General features: G+C 44.6%; 1 protein-coding gene across 1 annotated transcript; it reads right to left on the minus strand.

The window, feature by feature from the left end:
* Window positions 1–9,619: 9,619 nt before the first annotated feature.
* sncaip (synuclein, alpha interacting protein) lies at window positions 9,620–25,641 on the minus strand. The gene is given in 11 exon segments (XM_035379836.1): window positions 9,620–12,262; window positions 12,816–12,908; window positions 13,642–13,811; window positions 15,005–15,130; window positions 15,861–15,974; window positions 16,415–16,594; window positions 16,979–17,443; window positions 17,445–17,833; window positions 19,609–19,681; window positions 20,566–20,667; window positions 25,158–25,641. Coding segments are annotated over 10 exon segments (2,817 nt in total). The 5' UTR covers window positions 20,623–20,667; window positions 25,158–25,641; the 3' UTR covers window positions 9,620–11,112.
* Between the last annotated feature and the right edge of the window lie 219 nt (window positions 25,642–25,860).

Here is a 25,860-nt window from a genome sequence, read left to right on the forward strand (position 1 = left end):
TCTAAATGTGGGCTGGGAGGACACTTTATGACCTTAATGTGTCCAGGAAGCATGGCTGCTTCTGGCATGTCAAGATCCAGGTGCACTCGGGCCAGTTATTAAGCTCGAGTATGTTTTCAAATTGCCCAATTATGATTCAGCACCTCCAATAAAACAATATTGCCTGATGTCGTTAATGCTGAAATATAGAACATTTTGCGATGTAATATTCTTGTGACAGGTAAATACCTAATTTTTTGACTGAAGATTTCTCAGGTGATTTTTGGTAGCTTCCCAACTGTTTACTCCCCCCCTGGGTTTTGCTGTGTCTGCAAAATTAAAAATTTAACAAATGTCTTCAACAAAGGTCATTATTAAAAAATAAGGCTATCGGAGATCCTAACATTGATCTTACGGGGGCTGCACTTACTGTACTAGAACTCAGACATGATCTCATTGGGCATTGCTTTGCTTTCGATCCTCACAACAATTTTGCACCTATCAAATATCCACTTTGAATAGACATGAATATTGAATGAAGTAAATGAGAGTATTTATTCAACTCCATAGTTAGCGAGTCTTAGTTTGTTTTGAGATGGCAGAGCAAGTCATATATGTGAAAGGTAAAATCTTAAGTGCTCGACTGTTGACACGCTACAGTATGCAATTACTTATTTAGCAGACATCCTTATTCAGAGCCATCTTAAGAGTTCTTACAGATTTTATTGTTTGTAATCATTGCGCCACAGAGACACAAATGTCTATGGTGAAAAGAGAGGATGCTGGGAATAATCGATGATTTGAAATATTAATTGATAAGACAACTATACACGAGTAATTGTTCTGATTAATCGTTGGCAGGACTCTCAGTTTATGATGTGCTTTTTTATGTATCTAATGCTTCTCAAGAGAGAGCATTTCCACTCTGGGAAATCCAATTAGACATTATGCCAGACTGTTATCCCTCCACTTACAATCTCTCTCATAAATGAGGGTTTGTGCTTTTGGGGAAGGCGTTTAACGTTCTCTTCAGGTTTAGTTTTAATGTACGGCATATTTTCATGTGTTGTGCGTTATGTAAACATCCACGTACTGCGTTTATTGCATATATGGAACAAGTGAATTGCGTATATCTGTTCATCTGTAGGAATGTGAAGCTATCTATCACTTTTAATGGGGTGTTTGGCCGGTGCGGGCTCTGGTGGTCCACCTCATCTGCTTCCTGTAACTGATTTCTATGGCCAGATTTATCTGATCATCCTCCATGAGAACAACTCTCTCAATGGTACGAGAAGCCATTTTGGCTCAACCTGTACGTAAGATAAAGCACAAGGTATGTTTCTCACAATTACTCCATAAGTGAGCTAACAAGGCTGTGTTGTTGCCCAGAAGTCTCCTAACCCCTGATGTTAACACTACAGAGATATTCATGGATCCACTGAAATCTAAATACCTTTTCTTTTTGTTATTTGTGACCTGCGGAGAATCAGATGTCCTTGAAAAGTTGGGTAGTATCTGTTGTTTCGTAATGTGTAGCTCAGTGAAATGTTATCATTGATAAATATTGGTCATAATATCCAATCTGTAAGATCGCTATCATAAAACAGAGCTTGAGTTCACCAGGAGCGATCCTGTTGGCTAAGCAATCATGTAGTATTGTCATCAAGTGATCTGTGGTTGTGATAAGTAACAAATCATTATTGAAATGTGGTTGCGAGGTCTTCTGGACTACTGAGCACATTTTGTTTTGCCACAGTGCTGGACTGCAGTAGGTCAAAGTGATCTTTTTGGTCTGACCACAAAATGTATCAATTATTATTATTATTATTATTATTATTATTATTAGTAGTAGTAGTAGTAATAGTATTTCTGTTGTTGTTGTTTAATTATTTCATTTATGTATTTATTTATTTATTTTTTGTTGTCCAAAACACAGCCTTATTGGAACAAATAAATGACCTTGGCCAGCTGCCTCTAGCTGGTTTTTATGTTTTCATGTAAAATTTAATTCTTGAAAAACATGATTTATTTGCTTAATTTTGAAGAAAATCTGTAATTTGCTTGATTAATCTCAACTTATTTGACTAAAAGAAAATTAAAGCTCCCCTTAGAGGTAAAAATTTGAGCTTGGCCACGTGCATCTCAATTGGGCCGTTATTCAGCATAATCTATGAATTAAATATGTGAAACAATTAATTATCACATTGCTGCTGGACTCATCTGTTGTTTATCTGCCGAGTGCGCATTAAGAATACCATGCTGGAATTTAAGATAACCAAGAAATTCAAATAACCAAGAAAAACACGAGAGTTCAGAGAGTCTAATTCCATTTAAAAACACTGCTCTGCCTCTGTCCTCTGTATTTGTCCCGCTGTCAGTGGATTGCACTTTAACAATTCATTTAGAAACACAAGGACTCTTCCCGACTGCTGTATATCTTGGGGGTGTGATTTTTAAATATCCACTGGATGAACTGCACGTTGTGATGAAGGAGGCACTTTCACAGTTTAACTAGGTACTGGACACAATCAGAAACCTCCAGAGGAGGAGAAATGTTTCCATTGGTGTCAAACTAAATAAATGGGTCGGCCTTATGCTATAAGTCTTCTAAAGATGTATAAAATTGAGTTGGATGAATTGCACCTTACAGGACTAAGGGTGACTGGAGAAAACTGCAGCCACATCTGTCTTGTCTCTTAACTAAATGTCAGCGGTAAAAGTCATTTGCTGGGGATGTAGCAGGACCGGGAGCCGCAATGTTTTAAATCCTCAAACTAAACTGTCGCCTCCAACCTTGACAGTTTGAGAACCCGAGACAGCCCACCCCCCCTCTTCCACATCACCCCCCCCCTCCCCCACCTCCACCCCCCACCCCCCGAGCTCTCCTAACCCGTTCCCCCCTCGGGATATATCCTCCCCCCGGGGGGAAGGTGGCGCCGCTGAACCGCGACGACACCTTACCGGTCCGCTCCCCCGTAATGAGCTGCTGTTTACTACAAATAAAGTGGATGAGGGAACACGGTCCTAAATGATGTGCCGGTGTTCCAGCTGTGCTCCCCTCGTGGCGCGAGGCGTCCGGCTGGCGGGTTGGGCCGGGCGGCCGCACGGTCGCCGGGGGACTGGTTATTTCTCTCCCCTCAGACCGGGCTGCTGGGCTTTAATGGGGGACACTCACGGATCAATGGAATAGGTTAAAGGAGCCATCGCATTCCAATAAATAAATATCGCCGTCGGCCGCGCCGCGCAGCGAGAGAGAGAGAGAGAAGGAAAGAGAGAGGGAGAGATAGAAAGAGAGAGAGAGGAGAGAGAGAGAGATAGAAAGAGAGAGAGAGGAGAGAGAGAGAGATAGAAAGAGAGAGAGAGGAGAGAGAGAGAGATAGAAAGAGAGAGAGAGAGACGCGCACTGGCGAAATGAATCGCGAGACCGCGGGCGTCAAAGCGATGAAAAGAGCGATGTTATAGCATCCTCTAGGGAAAAAAATTTTAAAAAAGAAGAAACGTCAGCTCGGGGTCCTAATGTAAAAGAGAAATGACCGCGTGTCAACGGTGACCCAGCTCGGTCGCACTTTTTTTTTCCAGATTTATAGGCTATTTGTTTGTGCGGCGATTATTCTGTGAATTTAGTCTGGTTTTGAAACACTCACAATCATAGCTATTACAGCAGGCCTATTTGCGACATGTTGTCGGTAGGAATGCATGATAATATCGGGGATGTATAATTGGTATCGGCCAATAATCGCTTAAAACAACCTTATCGGTATCAGTATCGGCCTGTGATTACGGCAAATATGATGATGCAGTATGCATCCACCAGAGAGATTATCCATTTCATGCCTGCTGATGCTGTAAATTAATAACAATTGTGTGCATGTGTGTGTTGTTTGCCATTATATAGCAGTTCTTTTTTTACATCTATTTATTACTTATATTCAAGCCTTAATTGAATTTTTGTGCATTTTTTTCACCACCCAAAGGCTTGTGTTCATTAGGTGAGCAACTCCAACTCTCAAAAGGGGGCCCTAAGACATACAACTTTGGTAATATGGAGGCCCACGACCAAAAAAAAACTGGACAATGAAGGGTCACATGTGCACCAGTGGTGGAGTGTGGGCCGGGTGCGAACACACAGGAAACATGGGCTAGCCATCACAGGAAACAGTTCAGCAGAATGTTGCACGGTAAGGCAAAGTCCTTCTGAGAAATCACATTGTGAATCATGGTGCCCAGTTTTTAATGGTTAGCAAGGCAACCTGCTGCAAGTGCAAATGTTGTGTTATGGGTACCACGATGCGGAGTGCTGTCACTGACAGACAGATTGAAAGATGACAGGTGAGTTTTACACAGGGTCAGGTTTTTTTTTTTTTTTTTGGAACTTAAAAAAAAATTGAACTCCGTTGTCCCAGGGATGATACTTGTCAAGTGATCCTCCTCAAACCATTTTTCAGTGCAAACAGTCTGACAGTAGGTCAGAAGACTATGTTAGCTTTTTACAGGAACACCACTCAGCAAACACATTCCGTGAACTGACAGAGAATGCTGTCTTAAAGGCCATGCTGCAAAACTGCGCTTTTCCCACTGCAGTTCTGTCATAAAACTACATGTGGCAAACCTAATTTAATATTTTCTTATATACGAGGATGGCAGTCGGTAGGTCTACTCTTTTTATTGCCGATTTGGTATTTTTAGCTTTGTGTGCCTTAATAATTTGTTCTTTTCTTAAAATAAGAAACACTGTGGAAAAGCTTGAGCAACATAAATATATTGTCTGACCTTTATATTTAGGAATAAATCTGAGGGGGAAAGAAAATCATAACTGAGTTCTTTTAAGGTCTGCTTCGGAGTTGAACACTCATAAGCTATCAAAGCAACCAGTTTCTGGCTGGCTGGCTGAGAGCTATTCACTCAAGACTAACATAATCTTTGTGAATGGATTCGTTTCAAGGTTTTTATAGCAAGGAGAACACAACACAACAAGAAGAGGAGCCCAGTGCTAATCAGAGAATATATAACAATCATTTTCCCACCCAGAACTGAAAACTAGGGTCTGTGGCTAAATGGGATTCCATGCATCACAGTAAAATATGTAAGTAATGTTTGTGAAAATAGTGAATTTTTGCATCAAGCAGTAAGTCGCTTGAATTAATTCAGCAATAATAGCTGAGATGAAAAGACATGCTTGCTGCTTCATATCTGGATTTGATCACTGCTGTTGGAGACTTCTTACTCATAACATATTAATTTATTGGTGAGATGTACTTCAGAACCATAATTTATTATGAATCAGCTTTTCTGGTAAAACTTACTGCGGTAAAAAAAAGACTTTTCTTGAGAGCACTTGAGAGTTTTTGTTTATACACACATTTTTTCAGTTCTACCACATTTAGAAAGATGTGACTTTAACATTGCTTTCAAAAGCTAAATCACTTTGCAGTCTTGTGTTTTCGATATCTACACTGGCAGAAAAAGGGGTACAGTGGAGGTCCATTTTTGTTCTCTAAGGTACAATTCCTGTTAACGTTCCCTCACTGGGTCAAATTTGTACGAATCTAAAAGGGTAAAGGGTACAATGAGTATACCATTGAGGGTACTGCCCCAGTGACAAGCCATTGTACCCCTATAGGTACAATTTTTGCACGTTTTTTCTGACAGTGTTGGAGTCAATTAGATGCTGCAATAATGGCAACTTCTGGTTGAATTATACTAGTGTTGCTCATGCTTGCCAGTCCTGAACGTATCCCTCTGTTCATGACCTCACCCTCCAAAGCCTGCCCAACACACTAACAATATTTACTCTCTTTAACTGTTTTTGTCTTAGCATAAATCTGTTTACTTTGCCTCCCTGCACTGTTGCCAGAAAGTTGTGCAATTGAAAGGCTCGCACCAGAAATACTTCAGTGCATGTCAGCTTCCCATCCGTCTCACTGCAGAAATAGGAACTGTGTGGTCTGTGTTTATTAGGAATGATTTAGGAATCATCTTTTTGGCAGAACAGCCCAATGAAGAGCATGTGAATGGACTCTGCTATGTGTATTACCAAAATAAATTTAGCCCAAACTCAAGTGTAGTATAATGATTCTTGAGAAAAATGAAGTATGAAATCCTGAGCTTTGCTTTCTGTATGCTATAGAGGACAAAACAGATTAGTTGGTTGGTTTGGTCATGTAAAATGTCAATGCTTTTGCCATCCACATCTCTGTATACTTTTTGTTTAGTGTAATAGAAGCCATTCTTTTTTTATGTATTGCTGCATTTGCTGTCAAGTCATGAATTATGTCATGACTTTATTGGGTTTAAGGTTACCTGAACATTTGTCAAGGTTTTTTCAAGAACTGAATATTTAGTTTGACCTAGTACAGCTACACTGGTTGTAGCTCTGTTGGGCACTATTTCTACTTGGTATCATGAAAAAATAAAAAAAATAGCAACATTTTATTTTGACTACTAAACTTATCTGTGCCATTCAATATTGAGCTCTCGTATATGCAACTTTCATTGTTGGTAGAATTGTTTCTCTGAGTATTACATAGATCTATTTGCTCTTTTTTTAAAACTCTGCCTTGTGTGCAATGTTTTCCTATTCTCTGTAAATATTAATAACAATTTTGATCAATGTATATCTTAAAGCAGTATTTAATTATTCCGCCGTTCTCTGTCTGACAAGAATGCTTTGTTTATGGTTGCGAGTTCACCTTCAGAACAGCAATGCCGCCCTCTACTGGCACAGAAGTGTAGTACCACGATCTCAGTCAACAACCTCCCGGACGGCCTATTGTGCCTTTTATCATCCAGTAACAGCCGGCGGCCACCCCCGTTAGTGTCATGCACTAAGTACAACAATGATTAAAACACAATCTATATTGAATGTATTACAAATACATAAAATCAGTATGTATTTATAATAATGAATTAACTTTGTTAGTTTGCATAGGCCCTATGTGTGTATGGGTGTAAGCATGTGCTAGTTTAACATTTAACATTCATGTTTTAAGATGAACATTTTTACGAGTGTATACTATTAAAGAATTGCAATTATTGTGTGTGTGTGTGTGTGTGCGTGCGTGTGTGCATGTGTTCATGTCTGTGTGATGTGTGCTTTACGTGCGAATGGGGGTTCAGGAACTTGATGTACGAAAGCGCCATCGTGAGATTTTTTTTTTTTTTTTAAAGGTTGTATTTATCAGTATCCATCATCTCTGCCATTACATCAATTAATAGCATTGAAGGGAGAAAAAATTGTCACCGGCCTGGCAGAAACCTTTTCCCATCCCTCACAAAGAGTTGTTTCCTCCCGGCTTTTTTTCCCTGGCATTAGCTCCTGTCATCCCCGAAACAACAGAGCCCAGCGGTGTCAATTATATTTGATTGACTGAGTAAAGCACACACAAATAAGCCAAAACAATGGACACAAAAATCTATATATGACTCCCCCTGTCAAATCAAGCGGCTGTCTCCTCCATTTTCATTCCGCACACTGGCCTTGCCGCTACATACTTAAATGTTTTCTTTCAGAGCTTGTACCATCACCAATTAAATTGCCAGGGTCTTCAAAGGTGTGGAACGACTCCCCTGGTGACTGGCTCAAACTGTTGTCCACTAAATGAGGTCTAATTTATCAGTTTAACTTCACTCTTAAAAAAACCCCACAGTCCCCAGGCACTGTTTTGTTTCTAAGGGTGTTTGAAAAATCCTGCAAGTAATACCTATAAAATACCTTTAAGACGGATTAGCCGAAGCCAAAGCAAATGTGTTTGCCGGCAGTTGTGTTCAAAGATAGGTAGAGGATGTATTTGGTATTTTAATATTTTATTCGGATTTTTTTTTTCTTTTTTCTTGTTTTGTTTCTTCTTCCATAAATTCTGGCTCTTCTGTTTTGAAAATAAATGTTGTGTTTAAAAAAACATGGTGGATTTAGGTTATGATAAGTAATTTGTACCATTTGACTCAGTAAAATAGGCTACTACTGAGAACTGAACTCTGTATTTTGTATAAAGAATTAAATTACTATTCCTTGTCTTATTTAAAATCACACCTCTTGACTTTATGCATTTTTCAAGACAAGCAAAGAAAAAACTTTTTATATAATATGCAATTCTCTGAAGACTGAAAGTCATGATCAGCAAATATTTGCAACATATTTTAGATTTAGAATCAAAAGGAAACAATTTGGTCCTTCTCAAACACCTACCCCAAACAGAAAACTTAAACGAAGCAACAATGCATTCAAAAAACGAGCAAGGTGTTCAAATGCCGCTGTGAATAATTACAAAAGAAATTCTGGAAATTCAATCAGCTTAATCCAGCCCTGGTCTCTGTCAGATCGCAAAATTGAGCATCCCACAGAGGTCTGTCTTCATGGCCGGGCCTGTTCACCAGAACCGGCTTTGCGGCTCATCTACCCATGACGCGATTCAGCTGCGATATCTCAATGCTTCCTCTCCGGCCTAGATGCGGAGGCGCCAGCTCGCAAGGATGAGGGACGCGCGCCGTCGCGCGACAGGCAAGCTAAACCACCGTCGGCGAGCTGTAATGGTCGGCTTTCTGGAGGATAATTACGTCGCGTGAGTTCAAGCCACTCGCGATGCGCGCGGAGCGTGTCCCTCGTTACAATGGAAGTTTGTCACTGCTGTCCCTCAACACCCGCTTCTGCTGTTGTAATAAGAAGCCTGCAACTGCGCAGCTATAAACGGTTTTGGTTTTGTGGGCAGTCTTTCTGTTGAAAGGAAGCAGCACATATGGTTTCCCAGCGAAGGCCCGGTGACCAATGATGTTTTGCCCATGTCTACTTTGAGACCGAAGCCAACTCTGTCCGCAAATATGCGCAAACGATCACAAGTGGAAAAACACAACGGCAGCTCTTGTTTTCATGAGGGAGGTTTGCGAAATTGCAAATTGTATTTACGTAAGTCGAAACAGAGTTGGTGCAGATTTATTTAAAATGCAAAACAAATTTAATTTGAAAGAAAGGCGGTCTCATTTTACATCAACGTGAATGCCGACTGCGTGAGCACCAATTAGTTAAAGCTCAGTCTTGTGGATTCAGTGAAAAGCGCCCAAATACAAAATCAGGAAAGGGGGTTTAGTTACGTTATAACTTGATTACAAGGTTGTAGTATAATGTGATTGATTAAAATCTTCAGGTCAGATGGCTCTGCTGGCTTGGTGAGATTTATTTGTGTATTATTTCATATTTACACACGGTAAATACGTCTACAAATAATTATACCACCCTAGTAAGGGCCGTCACAAGAACTGCCTATAAAACTGACCACCTGTCTCCATAAATGACAAGAAAAAATTTTGCAAGTAAAAATATATTCATAAAGTATTTTTGTAAATACAAGTGTAGGAGGGAAATCCATATAGAACATAATACTATTCTATTTGTGGTGAAGTCCTACAATGTCAGTAAAAAGCATAACATACCATATATTCCCATGTGGGAAAAATATTAGTAAACGAGGAGGTATCCAACTGTAAGAAGAGCTTACACTAGCCTTCCCACTCATAACACTGAATGTGTTATTAATTTATCTAACAAAACTGAGCGTTGTATAACTTCAATTACTAATGCAAATGTATTCTTCAGGTGCTAGTGCAATTTCTCTTAATACAACTTCAACCTTAAAAAACAAACAGCTCAAAATAGATAAATCATTTTTATTTAGTTCTGCAGTTTTCCAATTTCTCTCACTGTGACAAAGCATCACACACTTGATTTGTCAACATATTCTCAATTTTAATTTAATCAACAATTTCCACTGTTCTGAAAGTTGCAAATGTTTTGAGAACCGAACCAAAGAACTGCAAAGAATTGAAACTATAAAATATTATTTCTTCCCCAGACAACATATGGAATGTTCTGATTAACCTTGCCGATTACTCTGTATACCTGTAGGCTAGATTTATTAAAATCTATTGTGACATAATTTGAGTGAAGGGTTAAGATACATAATCTCAGCATGAAGACTGACAGCAGGGACTGAATACAGTGTTTTGTTTGTATTTTGAACGTTTCGGTATTTCTTGTTGCGGTGTGTGTACATGTTCATTTAATTGAAAGCATCAATCTTTGGCATCAATGCCTAAGAGATTGATCCGAGACCCAGTGGTACCTGAAGGTATAAATGCTTGTCCTTTCAATCCGGTGGGTGAACCTCTGACAGCGGCTTCAATAATTGGGGGAGGTGGGGGGGGGGAGCAACCACAACGGGTCTGCATTTAGTTATTCTTCCGATTCCCAAACTGGAAATGAGACAACGAAATGTATAAACAGTAACATAATGCTGTTCAGTTTTTTTTTTTTTTTTTTTTTTAAGATACTAAAAACGACCACAGTGAACCAATCGTATTGCAGCATTGTTGACTTTGCATATTTTTGCAGTTTTATATATTGCAGAGTGCAATGTTGAGGTTTCACACACGTCACATGACGCGCAACTCCTAAGTGGCCACTGTGAGCTGTGGACAGCGGTCTTCACACATAATTACTACAATAATTTAAAAAATATGTTATGATCACGTAGCCTGTGTCCTGCTCTTCAGGAATTCAGTGTCGATAACATTGCAAAAAACACCAAACTGGAAAAGTAAAATCTCTTTCCAAGACTCAGTTCTTCATACTGCATACCACAAGGTTAAATGATCTCAATGGAGTGTAAAAAAAAAAAGTCAATACAGTTTAAAGTAACAATCAAAATGAAATCATACTAGTATGCATAGGTCACGAATACAGTAACTGGTAATAAGCAACACTTTGAATCAAAAACTAACAGTAGAAAATGCAAAGGTGGATTAGGTGTAAAAGAGTACTATATACAGTGGCTCCAATACATTTGTGCAAGTGTACATCAAGTGCTCCTTCCTAGAAAAATCCACTTTACGCAAAATAAAAATTACATCCCCTGTGCATTCCACTGTTATCCTTCTTGTCTTTTACAGTTACAATATTCTGAATTAATAATAGGAAAAAATAAAAGAAAAACAGAAAAGTGGAAATTATCCAGAAATAGTTCAATATAAAAAAATCCCACATGAGATTGCCGGTCGGGTGGGATGGGAAAGGTCATCTTCGGCGAGCACTAGGAACTCCATCCAGGTCAGTCGCCCCTGTGCGTCCAGCGTGGGCGTGTCCTCCTACACAGCGCTGGTCTTGCTCTTGGACTTGGCAACGCTGGTCTGATTGGCTCTCGTCTCGGACGTCTTCCTCGCGGGCGAGCTCAGCGACGCGGCGGGCCCGGGGCATTTGGTGGTGGATGCGGGGCATTTGGGGGTGGATGCGGGGCATTTGGGGGTGGACGCGGGGCATTTGGCGGCGGGGGAGCCGTGGGGGTTGTTATTGTTGCTGTTCTGGTTCCCGCTCAGCGACTCCATGATGGAGCGGAACGTCCCGAACGGGCGCTTCCACGCCTCCCCCGGCTCGCCCCCCGCCGAAGTCCTCGCCGCGCCCCTCTCGCCCTCCTTGGCCGGGCCGCCCCGGGCCTCGCCCTCCGGCGCCTCCTTGTGGACGACGGGCTCGTCGAAGGTCACCCTGAGCTTGAGGCTCTGGGAGGTCTTCCTCCGGGAGGAGGGCGACTTGAGCGCGCTTTTGGGGCTGGTGGCGTTCTTCTGGGAGCCGCCGCCGCCGCCGTCGGGCCCCCCGTCCCCCCCCGCCGCCGCCGCCGCGTCCGCCCTGGGCTCGTGGTCCGGGTCGCTGCAGTCGGACGTGGGCGAGGGGTTGTACCCGTCGGCGGACTTGGAGGAGCCGTGGGCGAAGGCCAGCTTGCGCTCGGCGGACGAGGGCGCGTGCCTCTTCATCACCAGGTGCAGGCTGGCCGCCGGCTCGTCGCCCTCGCCGACGGCCAGCTGCCGGGGCCTGTCGGGTCGGGCGGGGCCGGGGGCGGGACCAGGGGCGGGGCCGTGGGCGGAGCTGTGGGAGTGGGCGGGGCCGGGGGCGGAGCCGTGGGCGTGCCTCTCCTCGGGCGGGTAGGAGTCCGTGTCCGACTCGCTGAGCGAGCGCTGCATGATCTGCTTCAGCCGGGCCAGCTTCAGCTCGCGGCGCTCCACCACGCCCATGCGCCGCAGCGCCACCCCTGGGTCCGCCCCGGCGGGGGCCTCCGCCCCCCGGAACTCCAGGGACAGCCGCTCCGAGGTGCACACCTTCTCCGAGATCTCCTTGCCCAGGAGCTGCCGGAGCACCGTGTCCGAGTCCACGTCCCGCTGCCGCAGCACCCAGTGCCCGTCCCCCGGCCCCGCCTCCGCCGTCAGGGTCATCTCAGGCCACGCCTCCATGTGGGCGGCGTGGCCACTGGCAAAGACAACAAGAGCCAGCCAATCATGCGACACGTAGTCTCTCTATGCATTTACATTATGGAGCACACTAGCTGAAAGGTCACTTTTAAGCAGAAGGTTAACACGTGTGTCCATAAGTGACTGCCTGTATGTATGGCAGTTGAACAGTTAAATAAAACTGAATACATTCTCATACAGATTACTAGAAAAGAAAATTATTTTGTAACAATTATGAAACTATAGATTTAATATTCGGATGGCTTCAGTTCATGCCTCTATTGAAACACAGGGACATCTAAACATAACCAGTGTTAAATTATAGACTAACTTCAGAGGCTCATGTAACCTTTGGCCAAATAAAACATCCCATAATCGACAAATAAAAATGCGGGCTGACGGTCCAGAATAACAGCACCATAGGGACGATAAAGAACAGCACAGTTCCATAAAGGGAGCGCTCCATTATAACAGTCCTCCCCGCGTGCTGAGGGTACAGTAGACCAGTAGTGCGGTAGGCCAGGTGAACAGAAGCGACCCGCGGCGGTAACCCGGGCGACGGGCTGGCTCACCTGGCGGTCGGCGAGGACGAGCCGTCCCCGCGCGGCGAGTCCAGCAGCAGCTGCTGCACCTGGTTCTGCAGCGTCACCTTCGCCGCGGTCTGCCTGGAATTGTGGGAAGGCAGGCCGGGTGATGACTGAACACTATGCTACTACTCCAGGTCACGATTCTGACAGTCTCATTAAGAGTTTTACTGTGTGTTTGGAGCTAACGCTTGGAGGCCACTTGCATTCCGAGAGTTTACTCAAAGTTCATCTCGCTTGTCGTGCGCTCAGAAAACTGATTTCAAAATTAGCTCATTTATTTCTCGGCACATCTTCCTACATTTCAAATGTTTCTGAGATAAAGTAAAAACGCAAACAGACCGCGGCTCTGTTCGGCTGCCTGCGTAACGGTCTCTCGCACGGTGTTCCTCGCTGCATGGCGCCACACTGGCGCTATCGCTAAACTTCTGAAATAATTTAATCTGAGAATGGCTGACATTTGAAAGGACACATCCAGCATCCTTTTTTCACAGTCCTTTGTGTTTCCAGATTGTGCTGCTGATTTAATTTTACGCTTTACGCGCGTGGGGCACTGACGCATGGGGGCATTGATGCATGGGGCTCTAGCGCATGGGGGCATTGATGCATGGGGCTCTAGCGCATGGGGACACTGGTGCATGGGGGCACCAGCGCATGAGGGTACACTGACGCATGGAGGCACTGATGCATGGGGAAACTGGCACATGGGGGCACTCTTGCTTGGGGGCACTGACACATGGCGCATGTGGGTAGTCATGCATGGGGGCGCTGATGCATGGCGCATGTGGGTAGTCATGCATGGGCGCATACATACTCGTTGAGCTGCTTGGTGAGCTTCACCACCTGGGAGGCCAGCGACATGCACGTCTCCACCACCACCAGGTAGCGCGAGCAGGTGGTGTGCCCATGCCGCTCGGCACTCTGGGAAGGCCGCTCCCCGTGCTGGTTCTGGATGGTGACGTTGGAGCCGTACTCCACAAGGGTCTGCAAAAACAACACACACATTCTTACAAATATACATACATGTACAGAGTAGGCCTATATATATCCTAATAGTTCAGTAACAGAAAACTACAATGTTTTAAATCTATGTAAGCGCGATCCTGAAAATCCTCTGCTACAAACTAATCAAAATGTACTTTTTATATTTAGGTACAAGATGATTATAATTATAACATGATGATGTGCATGTCTTCAATGAATTTTACTTACAGTGCTCAATTAATTGACATCTGCATTATGCCGATTGTGGCCTGTTAGTTATGAATTGACGTGTGCGGACATAAAAGGGCGGATGATGTGTATTTACTCTCTGTCAGTCAGGAGAGCGGTTGTCGATTTTCCCCACGAGTGAGAATTGATAGATGTGGCGTGCGGTGCGGATTGTGTGGTGGTGCGGCGTGCGTTCGTCCGTTTGGGGGGTGATCTCTGCGTAACCCGAGCGCTGTCCGCCACGCCCTGAATACCGAAAAGGCCGGGGGGGGGGGGGGGGGGGGGGGGGCGCTCGGGCAGATGCAATGGGTTCAAATCGCAGGTGTGGCTGTGAGCGAGGCGTGTAATCGTGTAATCAAGTAAATGTCGTGACAAATTATCTATAATTTATAATGTATAAATCTGACTACTGCACAATTAAAATGTCTTTCAAACAAATGAAAAAAAATTCAAACCTGGATTCTGTGGCCCACAGCTGAAGCTGTGAACGATCGCAGAGACCGTTTATTCCAGCAGCCGGGTCTGAGAGCGCAACTTAGCGTCACGTGACAGACACGGCCCTCCCTCCCCCACCCCTGTGCTACAGCACTGGGCCTCTGCATTAAGGGTAAGCGTGTAGCATGCAGGGTGAGGTCACCCAGGCTGGTGCATAAATAATGCAGCGATGCGCTCTGGTGTCAGGTGTGCATTTCAGCATCAGAGTGTCCTGTTAGTGCACGGGGCTGGGGTAGAGCAATGGGCCCTTAGAGAGAGAGAGAGAAAGCGAGCAGGGTGGGGAGGGTACCTGGTTGCAGCCCAGGTGAGGCTTCGTTAAGGGGTAGAGAGACACCCGCTCAGAGAGAGAGAGAGAGAGAGAGAGCAGGCGGGGCAGGTACCTGGATATAGCCCAGGTGAGGCTCTGTTAAGGGGTAGAGAGACACCCGCTCAGAGAGAGAGAGAGAGAGAGAGAGCAGGCGGGGCAGTACCTGTATGCAGCCCAGGTGACCGTGCTGGGCGGCTACGTGCACGGCGCTGTTCCCGCTCTGGTCCACCTCGTCCAGGGAGATGGCCTGCTCCTGCATGAACTGCAGCAGCCACAGCAGGATCTTCTCCTTTAAGGGGGAGGGCGTGGGGGGGGGGGGGGGAGAGGCCCGGGAATGAAAACAAGGCCGAGAACAATGGCCGCCGAACAGCACTTCCCGCACAGCTGCGGACCCTCGCATCGTCCTGTGAACCTGAGCTGCTGAAGCATGCTGGGAAAAGTTGCCTCATGCAGGGAAAGCCACCCTTAAAGTGTATTCATTTGTTTTTCTTACATCTACAAGTGAAAAAAGACCATCCTTGTATAAGGGCCTGAGCAGGAAACAGTGCCCCTGACAAAGTTGCATAACATTGATTTTTTTTTCAGGTGCAGTCTGCCAAAATCGGTTCTAGAACCATTGTCAAGTATCGTCATTGCTAGTTTCTTTAATTTAAGCATTTAGCAGAGCTCATATCCATAGCAATTCACAAAGTGTACATTATACATTTAGTCCATTGCACAGCTGCGTATGGACTGAAGCAATTTAGGTTGAGTGCACCACTCGGGAAACAAAAATATTATGCTACACTGCCACCAAATTTATTTCTGACCTTTATTGTACAGTAAAACGCACTGGGCTGCATTTTCACTGTATAAAAGGCACTATGAGCGCTCATTATACATATTACTGTGTGTAAATAATGGATCGTGCTTTCCTACAGCCGAGCGCACTTCCTGGAGCCGAGGGCACTTCCTGTGTGTGCCCCGCCCCCTACCTGTCCGTAGCGCACGGCGTAGTGGATCAGGCTCCGCCCCCTTACCTGTCCGTAGCGCGCGGCGTAGTGGATCAGGCTGGGGTGCTCGCGGGAGCAGCTGAGCTCGGCGATGGCCTCAGTCTCGCTCACCATCCAGCGCACGCACTCCAGGTGTCCGTTCTGCAGGGGGGGGGGGGGGTACGGGTTTAACCACGCCCCAGGGGTGTCAGACTGAACAGGGCGGCTGCTGTGTCTGCGGGTTTTCTTTGCGGTTTTCCTTTCAATCAGCTGCCAGTTAAGGACTTTGGAACAAGGTGTGTGCATTCCTTAGCCAATCAGTGACTTAAATGAACCACTTGTGCCGAGAACACCCCAAAAACCAGCAGACACTGCGGAACCTCCAGGACTGGAGTTGACACCTGTCGTGTAACCATTTCAGAAAGACACTCCCACCATATTGTTATGCTTACATAGACTAATGCAGTTAAGTCCACGTGCAGTAGGGGGGGTTAGTTCTATATAACCTTCCTCCCTCACATCCCATTTACAATGGAGAATGACACCCCCCTGTTTCTCCTTTGGTACGTTCCGGGAGTCCACCCGAGCGCATGGCGGCTCACCTTAATGCCCAGGCCGGCGGGGGTGAGCTGCTCGCTGTTGCGCTCGTTCAGGCAGTCCTCGCCCATGAGCGAGGTCAGGTGCTGCAGGCAGTCGGCGTGGCCCTCCGACGCCGAGATGTGCAGCAGGTTGTTCCCGTCCTCGTCCCGGATCAGCTCCAGGTTGTCCGCCGCCAGGTGAGGCTGTTAAAAAAAAGCGGGAAAGGGGAAAAGCGGTCGCATGAACAACAAACGACGCACGGCTCCCTCTGGTTGTTTGTTCTCCAAGCCACTGTTATCACTTTTATGTCCTGGTGTGAAAGGGTTAACTTCAACTGTGGGACCTTCCTCCAGACTTGCTGGGATACCACTTCACTGCGAATGGGGGGGGGGGGGGGGAGGGGGGCTAGTTTTCGCATTCACGTCAAAATTGGCGACCAATTTAGAAGCCAGATGAGATGAGTTTAACGTGTAGTCAGCTGTTTAAACTGACCAATGAAATGCTGCGGGATGATGAAAGCCCGCTCACTGTGACTTCCTAGGGCCAGCTCTAGATTAGGACGCCCCCCTCCCGGGGTGTAAGCTCACCAGCAGGGAGATCTGTCCTCCCCGGATGGTGTTGATGATGTTCTGGACCTTCTTGGCCTCCTCGTCCACCTCCCCGTGGGCCCTGGAGCCGCCCCAGCTCCGGCCGCCATCCGCCCGGGCCGAGGAGCACCCCTGCAGGGGGAAGTTCATGGACTGGCTCCCCGGAATGTCCCCGAGGGCCTTGTGGGGGCGGGGCTCGGGGAACGCTCTGGCGGGCGGCTCCGCGTCGGCTGACGGCGGCGGGCAGCCGCGGGGACCCTGGGAGAGTTCGAGGCCCAGCGGCGGCTGCCGCAGGAAGTCCGGGTCCATGGACTTGGACTTCCTGATGTCAGGCCACTTGACGGGGGAGAGGGCGCAGTAGGGCATCACGCCCCCCAGGCTCTCGCCGTGGTGGGGGGGCCCGGACGCCTTGCCCCCCATGCCCCGCTCCCCGGGGCCGCCGCCCGCGCCCCCCCCTCTTGTCCGGGGCGGCGGCGCGGGGGAGGGTGGCCACCTGCTGGCTGGACTTGATGTAGGGCACGTCCAGGATCTCGTCCATGTCCAGGTCGTAGTGCTCCAGCTCCCCGAACAGCGGCCCGCCCCCGCCGCCGCCGCCGCCCTTGCCCTTGAAGCCCCGCCCCTCGGCGGACGGCTCGCCCGCTCGGGAGGGCTTGTCCGAGGCCTCCTCTTTGCTCCCGTCGCCATTTTGGCTCTGGCTCTTGGCGTCCGCCCCGCTGTCCGGCACCTCGGGCTGGTGTTTCAGCGGCGACACCCTCTTAACCGGGCGGAACTTGCTGTGCACGTCGGCGATGCCGGCGGGTTTGATCCCGTTGCCGCCATGCGACGACACGCCGCGGCTCCAGTTTATAGCGGGGACGGGGGGGGGGGGAGCAAGAGCGGGAAGAACGGGGTGTCAAATATAAGCAGACATAAACAATACAATCCCACAATGCACAATGCTCATGCAAAGGCTAAACTATGGCTACCCAACCCTGATCCAGGAGATCCACCGTCCTGTAGGTTTTCACTCCAACCGTAACAAAGCACACCTCATTCAACAGCTAGAACAGAGCTTTCCATCCCTGTTCCTGGAGATCTAACCTCCTGTAGGTTTTCATGTCACCCCTGAATTGGCACACCTGACTCTACTAATTAGCAGCTCGACGAGATCTCTAGCCGTGGAATGAGATGTGCTTTGTTTAGGGTTGGAGTGAAAACCTACAGGATGGTAGATCTGCAGGAACAGGGTTGGGCAGCCCTGCTATGAACTTTCACCCCCTTCCATCACAACATTCGGGTTACTGCATGGCACAGGAAATTCCACTGAAGGCCTAATTAGAGCAAAGTGATTCAGAAATCTTGTTATATAAATTTCAGCCGGATATGCTTATCACGCTCCTTTTGTTTTTCTGATACCTCGTAAGCGGGTTTTCTGAAGTGGATAAACCGTTGCAAACACTTCCCTCATTCAATCCAGATTTGACAGTCTGTCTGTCCTAAATCTACAAAGTCAAGGAAAGAGAACAAGCCATGCCTGCTCGAGAAGAAGCACTTTTTCTTCTTTTTTACAAAATAGGCAGGTGGTATAAGCAAATGTTATTCATCTTTATTGCCTATTGACTGTAACAATGCATTTAAACATAAATATAATGTTCAGTCACAGAGTCATTTGAATATCACAAAAGCCAAAATATAGCTGGTTGATATATGATCCACACAATTCAGAACTGATCAATGAAGTTACACCTCACAAATCTCAGCAGTAAAAACTAATGTTCCATGCTGAAACAATACTTTAATAGTATAACAGCACACAGAAAAATGGTTCAATATAAGACTTTTTTAGTACCGGTTTTTGTATTAAGGGTGTGCCACTGTCTTTTTTATGAGCTGAACGTGTCATCTTCCTACTAGTGTGTGTGCGTGTGTGTGTGTGCATGTGTGAGTATGTGTGTGCATGTGTGTGTGTGTGTGTGTGTGTGTGTGTGCGTGTGTGTGCGTGTGTGAGTAAGTGTGCATGTACGTGTGTGTGCACTGCACATATGTATGTATGTGTGTGTGTGAGTAAGAAAACAAGGCGAGGTGTGAATGAGAGGGAAGAAGGGGCAGCTAACACCAGTACAGCGGGTGCAAAGTTTCCAAACCTTTGCCATCCTGTGCCAGTGTACTAAGCGGGCGCCAGGAGCGAAACATGGCACTGCTCTGCTTACAGAGCAAATAACAGGTGGCGAAAACGGCAGACGCCGCAGAGCTTCTGTGAAAAACACGCTTTGGAGGCATTAGGAAGGCCTGAGGAAGGCAAAGCGTCAGACTCTGCCAAGCACTCAAGTGGCAGGCATTCCAGCCTCTTCAAGGAGTTCAAAAAGACGGATTATCCCGTCCCAGCCGTGACCTGCGCCGCAAACACTTCAAGACAACGGGCTGTGAGAGGCTCAGACCGCTGCCATGTGTGCGCAGACTACCAATCAGAGCGCTGCCTGCGACAGACTACCAATCAGAGAGCTGCGATGCCTCTCAGCACCAACGACCGAACGATTACACGGCCCACATGGAAAGCACACGCTTCTTTATTCATGTTTGCCATCTAATTAGCAGTCTGGGGTGAAATGCAAACACCCAGAAAGTTTGTCGCAATGTGCTTGCACGCTTACCTTGCCTATCTTCACTTTGAGACTCATTTCTGCGACAAAGCTCCGGAATGCTCTTCAGAGAGGTAACAGAGTACTGCACGGGGAGGGAAAGAAGTCTGATCTGAGCCATATGTTAATAACGGAAACCAGTTATTCACAGCAAGCCGGTTTGCAAACATAGTAGCCAAAACCGAGGAAGTATTTTCAGAATGCACGCAGCACTTTACAAGTCAACACAAAGTGTTTCACGTCAACACAATGTTTTCATAGATGCATTCCACTACACAGAAGGTACAGAAAAAAACAAACACAGGAAAAGTAACAATCAGGTACTACGTCAGGCACTCTACTCAAACCACACAAACAAAATGGCAGGCATGTTTAATTGTGTATTAGCCTTTCTTTTGGGCATAAAACCTCTAAGGCCTGATTTAATCAGACCTTTAGCACGTGCAAATCCTTTAAGCACATGCAAAACTAATAATACAACCAATCATTGGTGCAGAACATAAATATGACCAAAATAACATGACCGATCATTGGTGATGTTATTGGCTGTGATAAAAAGTTTTGCACATGCTAAAAGTCTTCGTAAATCAGGCCCATACTGTGTTTGAACTGATGAACATCTGTGGTTTAATGACAGTTAATGAGCTAAGTCAAGGCAGGGATGGGAGAGATGCTGGTCCTACATGCTGATGTGCCTTAAAATGGATGGCTGACAGTCAGTCATACACAGGACCAATAAGAAAAAAACTGCGAGATTTTAGTATTAAATACTTTAAATACTCTTATTGTATTTAGTATTAGTCCATCCTCTAGCATTACACTACACCATTCCCTCAGAATCATGACAGATTGACCGTAACACATGCGGTATTTCGCACTGTAAACATCAGATCAATCAAATTTCAAGATCTAATGTTATATTTCGGTTTTTCCGTTCGGTTCCTCCAGGTTCGGCGGTCTATTACTCACGACTAAATCGTCGGTGAAGTCGATCTCGTCGAGGTCCAGGTACTCAGGGGCGTCCATTCTCAGTCAGCATTATGAACAGCGACACCCCGGCGAGAAGCAAACCTGTGGATGTGGAAAGACAGGTGCGGTCAGCGCGACGTCTTAAAACTCTGAAAGTTCCGCGAGGCGAGCGAAATAGCAGTTGTGCTAACGGGTCCGATGTGGGAGGAGGCTGTGTTGAATAATCGCTGCCATCCGAATTACTGATGGGCTGAGTCGTAAACGCACCGGTCCGCCTCCCTCGCAGAGGGGAGTTGGCCCGACGTTCAAACAGTCCGTAAATAAGTCAGTTTAGCTTGTGATTACACCGCGGAGTTATAAAACAAGTCTCACTCCCATACGGTATGATCCATGCCCGCGAGCGAAAGCTATTATTTATTCCGCTTTCTTTATTAACAGAACACACTGTCAGTTTTAAAAACAGCCAAATTTTCAGGCGGAAAAAAAACCGTTTCCCAGTGGAGACGGTGGGTTGAGGGTGGGATTGTGACTGTTAGTGGGTCGTGCCTGATTCTGATCAAGGTGGCAGCACACTGGTGTATGGTTACAGTGACTCAACCAAAATTACAAGGCTGCACTTACTAATTACATAATGGTTTGAGAAGGATCTGGAGTGACTTTCTTTGGAGCTGACAAGCTGTATAAAGAAATTAACTTGTAGGCAGTAATATTTTCCTTTAATTGGAAATTATACCCATAATGTTAGCCCTTCGTTCGAACAAAGACGTCATGCTTAGCAGTTATGTCTTGTTTGATGTAGTAAAAAAACAAAAACACATTTTTACTGTGTATAGCACATTCCTTGGCTCTGAAATGTAGCTTTATGAACATGTAATTTGGGAAGTAATTTTATGCCTTGTAGACAACCAAAGCCAATATCGTACTGTACACACTGATATTTCCAACACACTCTTAGCCAAAAAATACTTGTCAATAAGAATCAAATGATGCAAACCACAGAGCAAATATTTTTACAGCCAAGCCACTTTTCCTTGCACATTCACTTGTATATATTTCAAAAAGAACATATTACTACACACAAAACCCGTTTTCTTGCAGTGTGTCTTAAAGAGCAAAGTTATTGAAACCATGCAGCACCAATTTCCTAAACACATGTAGCTGTTATATTAGCATCAACATGCAGGTTAAGAACATGGAAAAAAAATTGCTTGGTTTTTTGTTTAGACCATTATTAGGAAATTGAAATACCAGCTTTTACAGATACAGGCTGGAAAACATTAAGGCTACAAGTAAAAAAAATGACATAATACAACAGATCACTCCAGTTGACGTTTAATTTCAGTGTATGGTAAGTTTCAATAGCTTGCTGCCCATGTTCACTTGATACTTAGAATACTTCTCATCATCTGAAATTTGTATACATCCTACAGTTTGACAGTATGTTAGGCATTCAACATATACTGTACGCCTACTGTTTCTAGTGTTTCAGTGAAGCAGGTTCAAGAAACTGAACAATGTTCCAAAAATGCTGGTCTTATAAACAAAGATATTTTTTCCCCTCAAATCTCACCACCTAACTTGCACATTCAGAATAGAACCATAACACAGCAAAAAAAAGCAAGAATTTCCTGTGGAAACTGTATCATTGCCAACATTGTGTGAGCAACTGTAAACCATGCCATTTCAAAACAATTCTGATGCATCACCTGCAGCTGGGATTAGTTGTGAAGACTTTGTTTGAAGTATCACATTTAATGAAATGTTTCATTTAATTCCAGCAAACAATACAATATGTTAATTAAGTGTGTGTATATGTTTAAGAAAATAGGGCCAATGTTTAGAATGTCACCCAAAAACATTGCTATCAATAAAAATAATGAAACTGTTATTGTGAGACTAGATCACACTGGATTCCATCAGTGCTTGCTTGGCAACTGTAGCAAACCATTGGATCAAAATATTTTTGATTAAAAGCATCATTCCCTGATAAAATGGCCTAGAACAGAATGTGGTAATCTGATCCAGCATGATTTCAAGCCCTTTTTATGAACTTACAACTTAACAATTAAGAGAATTACTTCTCGCATGCACATAATAGACCAAACTCTTATAAATGTTTGCTTACCATTTCTTACAATGATGTCAGACCAGAAAACATTCAGGGGAAAAAGTAAATTATGGTATAAATTTTCAGTTCGTTTTTTACTTTTTTTTTTTATTTCGCAACTACATGCAGCAGGTTTATTTCTGGCAAACCCAAACCATTTTTACCAGAAAATGGGTCCACGTTTCCAATTCCCCAAGTCGAGATTTCAAACAGATCGGCCAACGGCCGACGGAAAAAAAAAGTGCTGGTTACCAAGATAATGTTCTGCCAGCAGTCTCTGGCAAGTCACTTCCTATGGCACTACATCAACAACAAAGAACACTGAGCGTGCCCAGGAAGATGCAGCGTCATCACGCCAAAGGCCAGCAAACTGAAAAAACATGTTCCCTTGTGTCAAGAGAACAAGTGCTTTTTTTTTTTTTTTTTTTTCAAAAAATCAAAAAAAAAAAAAAAAACATTTTGGCATCCTACGGCTTGTAAGAATACTGCAACATTCTTCGGTTGGTAACACATATAAAAATATGCCTAACTTGAACCCTTGCGAGTTATGGTGTGTCTGCTCTGACTCCAATGGTTCCTCAGAAGAAAGCTGCCAACTTGTAGGCCTACATCAGGTAACTTCTCATTTGCAGCATCATCTTACCTTGTTTCAACCATGCATTTCTTCCCAACAGCTACTCCCTGGAAAAATATGACCATCACTGTGTGCCACAGATCTGGGAGTAGCCTATATTTAAAAATAAATAAATAAATAAAATAAAATTCAGTGGCTTGAAAAATCGTATTGCTATTGTAACCTTGGCAACTTTATTTATAGGTTACAGTAGCAAACATCTTTGCTAGCCGTTTGCCAGAAATTTAACATGTTTCTGATGTGGCATAAAAATAGTGATAGTTGGCTACGTGCACCCTGTATTTAGGCCTAGCTGTTTGCCATCTTGGTTGCACCATGTTTGGTTTATGGAGGAAGCTAAAATTATGACCTCAGCAACTCCTGAGCAACTGATGTGAGGGATGTAGAACTTCAGAAAGCTTTGTAACAGGCGTGTATGCTACACGGCCTACTTAGGGACCGAGAAAAACAGAAATTTCTGTCAAGTTTCGTCTGTAAATGTCAACTTCAAAACAAGCGCACAATGTATCTGAGAGAAAAATCCACTTGACCTGGTTTCAGCACCTCACTAATCGCAAAGGTACAATGTACCCCTAACTTAAGAAAACTGCGTCACTCACTATCAGACTTTGGATGGCCTACAGTTGCCACTTCGCTTCATAGTAGTCACAACCACAACTTTTAAACATATTAAAAGCGATAAGAATTAACCGATCGCTTATTACTAATGAGTTGCCAGTGACATAATAATTATATTTCTATCATCATAAGCAACGATCTATTACCACAATAGCTTTTCCCTTATGGCAAAAACTCAGATCATGTTTCAGATGACAACTGCAGTTTAACTTGATACCACTTCATAGCAATCACAAGCACGACGGGCCTTTGAAACCTATTAAAAGCGAGATAAAAAAAATCAACTGCTCTTACTACTACTGAGTTGCCAGAGACACAATAATTCTATTTATCTCATTTTAAGCAAAAGGATCTACTTCCACGATAGCTTTTGCCTTATTGCAAAACTCAGATCATGAGTTTAGATGACAACTGCACCGTTTAACTTGATACCCATCTGTTTAACGTTTGCTAATGACATTTCCATTCTTTGTGGTCTTTGAAATAATTGCAATGGTAAGCGTGTAATTTCCTAGCGATTTTCTTCCAAAGTAACCAATTAGGTGGTCACACACTAGACCTCGCAAGAAATATTTTAGAAACACAAAGGAGCAGACGACAAAGAAATAGTAACTTTCCTAGCTCTACCCAAGATTGGAAATAGCTACCGTAAATCCAGGTGACCGTTAGCTGCGATTCTTTCCTTTCCTTTCCAATCATAGTGGGCAAGCTTGGGCGTAGCACTCACGATGCAACCGCGCTGTTACACTATTTCTTGTTGTTATAACAAGATGTGAAACAGTACAAGTTAGCGAGCGCGACTTACAAGGCTAGCGCTTGTAAATGTTTTTTCTTGCAATATAAACAAAAAATACAAATAGAGGACTATAGGCCTAGCTAGCTATACACAAATAATCAGCACTTTTAATCTAGCCCTTAAAACATCGATTTTTCCCCCTGAAATACGGCACTGTCTTGATTTAGTTTTAAGGGTAAAATACATTTAAGTGGCTTCTTAGCAGCCTAATTAGGCTATCGTTATTTATTTTGCACAGTGCTATCATTGATAGTGCTAGCTAACTAGCTTTATAACTTACAGCTGTAGCAAAGGTTAGCTAACTAAACATTTATGTAGCCAACGCGTTCGAAGTGCTTTGTCTTAGCTAACCATGTCAACAATAATAACGACTTGAAAGAAACTATTATCCGTATACCGCGCTGGAGGAAGAAAAACAAACAGATTTTGTCGTTTACCTTCTGTAAGACCTTGATTCTCGTAATTCAAATGTATCTACCCGTTCTCCCGTTTCTCCTGAGACGCTGTGCACAAAAGCTGAAGGATGTGAAACGGCGTCTCCTTGCACCGTTTCCCCCACCGAACCGGAAACAGAGCTCCCGGGTACCGTTATCTTCAGTAATCACGGCAATTCAACGTCTTTCTTCAGCTTATTGTTTCAGTCGCATGCACAAGATCCGTTGTATATCGGCGCTGGTTCTTATGTAGGAACGGATTCCTACTTTGTAAAGAAAAATACGTAATAGCACCTTGAAAGAAAACTTTGATGACTGAAAAATACCCAATTATACTGCCAATTTTCTTTGCAAGGAGTCAAATCAGATTAATTGGCAATTCATACACTTTATTATAGGCAGAACAAGTCAGCACAAACACACGCACACACCAGTACAAGTCAGCACAAACACACGCATGCACACACACACACACCTGGAGCAGAGAAGATATTTTGCAGATTCACTGCAGTTGGACAGTGTTGTGACTGTCAAACATTGACAGAGGATTTCTCACTGATTTGGCACTGTTGCAATGGATGTTTCTTTTATTTCTGTCCTGGAGTTGCTGCATACAATTGCATGCTGACAGTTTTTCACTTTGGGCTGCATTGGGATTCCAAAGAAAAACACTGCCGAGGTATGCTCAAAATCAAATCCAATCAAT

The sequence above is a fragment of the Anguilla anguilla genome, chromosome 10, assembly GCF_013347855.1.
Source record: "Anguilla anguilla isolate fAngAng1 chromosome 10, fAngAng1.pri, whole genome shotgun sequence".
In the NCBI taxonomy this organism is placed as follows: domain Eukaryota; kingdom Metazoa; phylum Chordata; class Actinopteri; order Anguilliformes; family Anguillidae; genus Anguilla; species Anguilla anguilla.